This window comes from Sardina pilchardus, chromosome 18, assembly GCF_963854185.1.
Source record: "Sardina pilchardus chromosome 18, fSarPil1.1, whole genome shotgun sequence".
Lineage (NCBI taxonomy): Eukaryota > Metazoa > Chordata > Actinopteri > Clupeiformes > Clupeidae > Sardina > Sardina pilchardus.
Genome location: NC_085011.1, coordinates 808,861 through 815,759, shown reverse-complemented (window position 1 = coordinate 815,759; position 6,899 = coordinate 808,861). Strand labels below are relative to the sequence as shown.

The 6,899-nt window shown below is 49.7% G+C and overlaps 1 protein-coding gene across 1 annotated transcript in view; it reads left to right on the top strand.

Annotated features, from left to right (window-relative positions):
- lrrc73 (leucine rich repeat containing 73) overlaps window positions 1–4,707 on the top strand; it is an 18,574-nt gene extending 13,867 nt beyond the window's left edge. Inside the window, exons 5-6 of the mRNA XM_062519789.1 lie at window positions 2,785–3,001; window positions 4,249–4,707. Of these exons, the coding sequence (XP_062375773.1) occupies window positions 2,785–3,001; window positions 4,249–4,322 (291 nt within the window). The 3' untranslated portion in view covers window positions 4,323–4,707. The remainder of the gene's footprint in view (window positions 1–2,784; window positions 3,002–4,248) is intronic.
- Window positions 4,708–6,899: the final 2,192 nt, after the last annotated feature.

Sequence of the window (6,899 nt, the reverse complement as noted above, 5' to 3'; positions counted from 1 at the left end):
TAATTTCGAGTGAAAAAATGAACAGAAAATGTAAAAAAAGCGAAAGGTACAAGACTGTGTACATATCTTAAATTCCGAGATAGAGAACTCAAATCCCAGGATGCTTTGCAAACGTACACACATTTCCAACATTTGCAGCCTAAAGATAGTTTAACATGGTTCCATATTAATCTGAGAAAAGAAGATGATTACTTCCTACCGTTTCCATTGAGTAAATTCAACCTTCAAGATGAGAAAACCGTTATTTTTCGGAAGACCACACATCGGTCCTGATCAGCCCTGCAGCCATTTTAAGTTTTGAAGTTCCAGCGAGACGAAGCTGGACGATAGGCGCGGGAAAAGCTGAGTACAGTTTGTTTGGCATTGCCATGGCAACGGCGATCTCTACCAATCAAAGGCTCTGCAATCACCAGTTTTACACGTTAGGGTGTCGGGTAGTGTAGTACTCTCTCGTTAAATCGTGAATAAAGCATTGTTTTCTCAAAACAAGGTTGATGCCCCCATTAACTTTTGACATCTATATGAGCAGGTATAATCGCTTAGTCACATCGTAGCTGGTTTTAAGTCTACCATGGACGGTTACGATGTTATGGCTTATTCTCCAATTGTCAATGGAGAAATTGTATTGGATTTTTACTTCCGGACAAGGCTGTGGGCGGGACTGGGGAGCTCTATGTTGCTCTATCTTGTCAGTAGTGAAGGATCTTCCATAGAGATGCATTATGTTGCTCTATCTTCCATAGAGATGCATTATGTTGCTCTATCTTGTCAGTAGTGAAGGATCTTCCATAGAGATGCATTATGTTGCTCTATCTTGTCAGTAATGATGATCTTTGATTCGACTTCATGTCGCCGTCTTAAGACGACTGCAGACGAGACTATTTCTGACATTCTTTCAAACCGGAATTGTACATGCATCAGAAATAGTCTCGTCTGCAGTCGTCTTAAGATGGCTACATGAAGTGGAATGCACCTAGCGTCTATGGTGGCCCCAGCAGAGGCTCCATTAGCGTCTATGGTGACCCCAGCAGAGAGTCATTAGCGTCTATGGTGACCCCAGCAGAGGCTCCGTCATTAGCGTCTATGGTGGCCCCAGCAGAGTCATTAGCGTCTATGGTGGCCCCAGCAGAGTCATTAGCGTCTATGGTGGCCCCAGCAGAGGCTCCGTCATTAGCGTCTATGGTGACCCCAGCAGAGGCTCCGTCATTAGCGTCTATGGTGACCCCAGGGCAGGCAGAGGCTCCTTCATTAGCGTCTATGGTGACCCCAGCAGAGGCTCCTTCATTAGCGTCTATGGTGACCCCAGCAGAGTCATTAGCGTCTATGGTGACCCCAGCAGAGGCTCCTTCATTAGCGTCTATGGTGACCCCAGCAGAGGCTCCTTCATTAGCGTCTATGGTGACCCCAGCAGAGGCTCCTTCATTAGCGTCTATGGTGACCCCAGCAGAGTCATTAGCGTCTATGGTGGCCCCAGCAGAGGCTCCTTCATTAGCGTCTATGGTGGCCCCAGCAGAGGCTCCTTCATTAGCGTCTATGGTGGCCCCAGCAGAGGCTCCTTCATTAGCGTCTATGGTGACCCCAGCAGAGTCATTAGCGTCTATGGTGGCCCCAGCAGAGTCATTAGCGTCTATGGTGGCCCCAGCAGAGGCTCCGTCATTAGCGTCTATGGTGGCCCCAGCAGAGGCTCCGTCATTAGCGAGCACTTTGACCTCCCACACGCTCCGCCACGTCCCCTGCCGTCCACCAGGGGTCACTGTTGCTACCCCCACACGCTCCAGCTGGAGGACCCAGCACCTCGTAACAGCTCATTAGAGAGTCTCTACCAAGCAGTTTTCATGAGAGGCGCGGAAGGGTGTGTGTGTGTGTGTGTGTGTGTGTGTGTGTGTGTGTGTGTGTGTGTGTGTGTGTGTGTGTGTGTGTGTGTGTGTGTGTGTGTGTGTGTGCGCGCACGCTTGTGTGTGTGTGTGTGTGTGTCCGTGTGTGTGGTAGACTCAAGGCCATGAGCAGCCTGCTTGATCAAAGAGGCAGAGCAGCTCCTCTCCTCTCCTTTCTCCTCAGCATCAGCTGTGTGTCCAACTGCAACCTTGAAGCTCATTGTGTGTGTGTGTGTGTGTGTGTACTTAATATGTGCATAATACACACACACACACATGCACACGCACACACACACACACTCTTTCTTTATTTCTCTTTCTACTTGAAACACCCACACCCACATGCCAACTGCCCTTGAATTTCAAAGCTATGTATGAAACACACACACACACACACACACACACACACACACACACACACAGAGAGAGAGGCATGATGCTGGGCAGGAGGTGCTGGGGAGACGCTGGTGTCCTCCATGTGCCCCGTGGCCCTGTTACCCTGCGGGGCACTTCACACCCCCATTTGCCCCAGCTGGGGGAGTCGGAACCCAACCCTAGATGTGTTCTGAGTCCCAGCCTGGTTCTGCTGTGTGTGCCTCTGTTCTAGATCTTCGGTGGTTCTGCTGTGTGTTCTAGATCTGTGTGTTCTAGATCTTCTGGGGTTCTGCTATTGTGTTCTAGATCTTCTGTGTGTTCTGCTGTGTGTTCTAGATCTTCTGGGGTTCTGCTGTGTGTTCTAGATCTTCGGTGGTTCTGCTGTGTGTTCTAGATCTTCTGTGCATTCTAGATCTTTTGTGGTTCTGCTGTGTGTTCTAGATCTGTGTGTTCTGCTGTTGTGTTCTAGATCTTCTGTGTGTTCTGATGTATTCCGCGTCCCAGCCTGGTTCTGCTGTGTGTTCCTCTGTTCTAGATCTTCCTGGACATGGTGGAGAACTACCCGACGTGTCTGCGCGTGCTGGTTCTAGCGGAGAACGCGATCAGCCCGGAGCTGCAGCAGCAGATCTCGGACCTGCTGTCGGAGGGGGAGGGGGAGGGGGAGGGGGAGGAGGAGGAGGACAAGGAGGCAGAGGCTTGTGCAGACGCACCCATCGCCCCCCTGGAGAAGATGGCCTGGATCCCCCACAGCAGTAAGGGCTAGAGTGGCCAACCAGCACCCAACCCAGAGTTCTGCTGCTGAGTGGCCAACCAGCACCCAACCCAGAGTTCTGCTGCTGACTGGCCAACCAGCACCCAACCCAGAGTTCTGCTGCTGAGTGGCCAACCAGCACCCAACCCAGAGTTCTGCTGCTGACTGGCCAACCAGCACCCAACCCAGAGTTCTGCTGCTGACTGGCCAACCAGCACCCAACCCAGAGTTCTGCTGCTGACTGGCCAACCAGCACCCAACCCAGAGTTCTGTTGCTGAGTGTCTCTGCCTCCTTCCTTCCTTGTCTCACAATCTTATTCCTTCTCTCACTCGTCTTTTCTCATGCTCTCTTTCTCATCCCTCTTTCTCTCGCTATCACTTTCTTTGTTCTCCGCTATCCCTCTCATTTCTCCCTCTCTCTCTCTCTCTCTCTCTCTCTCTCTCTCTCTCTCTCTCTCTCTCTCTCTCTCTCTCTCTCTCTCTCTCTCTCTCTCTCTCTCCTTCTCTCTCTCCTTTTCCTCCCTTGTTCTCTGCGTGACTTCCCCTGGAGTGGCTGTTGTTCTCGAGTCGTCCGATTCAGAGATTCTCCTGCAGATGAACAAACATCAGCTGGGATGTCTCGTGCCTTCAACCCGGCTGTCCCACTCACTGACGCCCCTCTCCCCCTCTCCCTCTCCCCCTCTCTCTCTCCCCCTCTCCCTCTCTCCCCCCCCCCCCCCCCCTCTCTCTCTCCCCCTCTCCGTGTGAAGGCTGGGCTTGTAGCGGGCAGCTGTAGGCGTAGCGGCCGTGGAACTGTTTGTCTTGTGCCCAGTAAAGTCGAGTTGTTGTCATAGCGATAGCTTAGCAACAGATGTTTGTAGAGAGAACTTGCTCGTCAGCAGACCAAGAGTATAAATAGTCTGCCTGGCGTAATGGAGTAATATTAAGTGTTCAAAGATAATGATAAAGCATATATTGGCTGACTCTAAAAATACTTTTGCTTTTTCTTATTCATAAGAACCTTAGAGGTATTTTTATCATGTTACATTTTTTTTAGCCTTTCAACTATTTAAAAAAAAAAGCACTTTCAAAAAGTGACGCTGCAATACTGTTATCTGTAGAAGGCTGTGGATAAGAAATGTTCGCTAAGCTAAGAGTGACACTCCACTTTACTCCCCCTCCTCCTTCTTTGGTTTGATGTTTTGGTTGTGTGGTGGACGACCTTTGACCTGCCTGTCTCCGACTGACCTCTGACCCCAACCTCTCCAGACTCGTCCGGCCGCCACGTGGTCCTGCTCACCTCCGGCCTAGGGGACAGCCTATTGGCTGAGACAGAGATGTGACCCCGGCCTAGGGGACAGCCTATTGGCTGAGACAGAGATGTGACCCCGGGGTCGTCGTCACGGTAGCGCTTTGTTTGCACTGCTCGGCTGCACCCCTGAATGACGTCACCGTGACGACCCGTCCACTGCATGATGTAGCGCAGGAGCCCTGCCCGCACGGGCCGCCGGTTTCCGTAGCAACGCTGGCACGGTCATCCTCGGACACCAAGTGACTTATTCTAACACTCTAAAGTGAATTATTTATTTTCCATATGTGCGAGTTTATTTATAATATATTGCGTATTTAAACATGTAAGCAATGATGGTGCGCTATGATAGATGGGCTTCATAGGATTGTGCTGGTGGCCTAATAGGACTTAAATAAATCTGTTTACATCTTTCTAAACTATGGTCTGGTTTTTATTTCTGTTTATCTAATCTATGGTCTGGTTTGTATTTCTTTTTACGTCCTTCTAAACTATATTCTGTTTTTTATTTATGGACGGGACCAGTAAGTCATTCCGGTGCCTTGGGCTCCAGTAAAACTGCTTACAGGAATGACCACGGACCTGCCCATCTAGCCATCTGCAGGGCTGGCCGCAGTCCTCTGATGCTCCACCAGAGGGTGCCACAGCTCACTGTTCTGGCCCCAGCAGCTCTCTCCTCTCCCAGAGCTACTTAAAGAGACCCTATGCAAAGTTTTCATTGTCATAAAACCGCTTAGAAATCGTAGTTTTGCTTGACTGACCAGTTTGATCGAAAACAGTAATATTTCCTCCCGCCCCCAGTGTCCCTATCCGCTATTGCAACCTTGCCGTTTGTGCAGGAGGTGATCGCTCCTTGTTTACATCTGGAAGTCTGAGAAGCGTAAGGAACAAGAAGAACCATGCTTGCAATTTATTTATATATAGCCTATATATGTATAAATATACACACTAAATCTGTAGGGGAAGCTCTGCAGAGAAATATGCAAGCATAAAACGAGCGAAAACGAGAAGCGAAACCGAACCCGGAGATGAAATTGCCAATCCTGCATAGTTTCTCTTTAAACAGAACTGTTTCCTGTGTTTAACAGTTTCCTGTTTCCTGTGCTTAAACAGGACTGTTTCCTGTTTCCTGTACTTAAACAGCTGTTTCCTGTTTCCTGCTTGAGCAGGACTGTTTCCTGTTTCCTGTACTTAAACAGCTGTTTCCTGTTTCCTGCTTGAGCAGGACTGTTTCCTGTTTCCTGCTTGAGCAGGACTGTTTCCTGTTTCCTGTACTTAAACAGCTGTTTCCTGTTTCCTGCTTGAGCAGGACTGTTTCCTGTTTCCTGTACTTAAACAGCTGTTTCCTGTTTCCTGCTTGAGCAGGACTGTTTCCTGTTTCCTGTTTCCTGCTTGAGCAGGACTGTTTCCTGTTTCCTGTACTTAAACAGCTGTTTCCTGTTTCCTGCTTGAGCAGGACTGTTTCCTGTTTCCTGTTTCCTGCTTGAGCAGGACTGTTTCCTGCTTGAGCAGGACTGTTTCCTGTTTCCTGTACTTAAACAGCTGTTTCCTGTTTCCTGCTTGAGCAGGACTGTTTCCTGTTTCCTGTACTTAAACAGCTGTTTCCTGTTTCCTGCTTGAGCAGGACTGTTTCCTGTTTCCTGCTTGAGCAGGACTGTTTCCTGTTTCCTGTACTTAAACAGCTGTTTCCTGTTTCCTGCTTGAGCAGGACTGTTTCCTGTTTCCTGTACTTAAACAGCTGTTTCCTGTTTCCTGCTTGAGCAGGACTGTTTCCTGTTTCCTGTTTCCTGCTTGAGCAGGACTGTTTCCTGTTTCTTGTTTCCTGCTTGAGCAGGTTCAGGGGGAGTCAAAAGGAGGTGTTGTGCTCTGTAGCTCCGCCTCCTCTCTCCCCCCGCGCCCACCTCGGGGCCTCCATCCTGAAAGCAGACCAGAGCGTAGGCACGCGCACACACACACACACACACACACACACACACACACACACACACACACACACACACACACACACACACACACACACACACACACACAAGCTCTCCAAACACCTGTCTTTGGCTGGTGCTGCTGTAAAGCTCTCCATGTGTGCCAGACCGCCTCCAAGTTCCTCCCCTGCACTCTCACACACACACACACACACACACACACACACACACACACACACACTGGGATATCAGCCGGAAGGGCAAATCCCATTAGGGCCTTTTGTTGGGTCCGTGCGCGTGCAGCCACACTGCATTCAGAACCCTCCCTCGTGCTGTACGCCTTTTAGCGGCACAAGCGCATGCACGGAGGCGCTCCGTAATCTCTTTAAAAACAGATTCCACACACACACACACACACACACACACACACACACACACACACACACACACACACACACACACACACACACACACACACACACACACACACACACAAATGCTCTTTAAAAACAGATTCCATACACACACACACATGCTCTTTAAAAACAGATTCCTCTTTCAGCTTCAGAGAACACACTGAAACAGATCCAGCTTAGGAGCCCAAAGGAGGGAGGGGGAGAGATTTGAAAGAGGGAGAGAGGGGTGGGTTTGGAAGAGGGAGGTGGAGAGATTTGAAAGAGGGAGAGGGG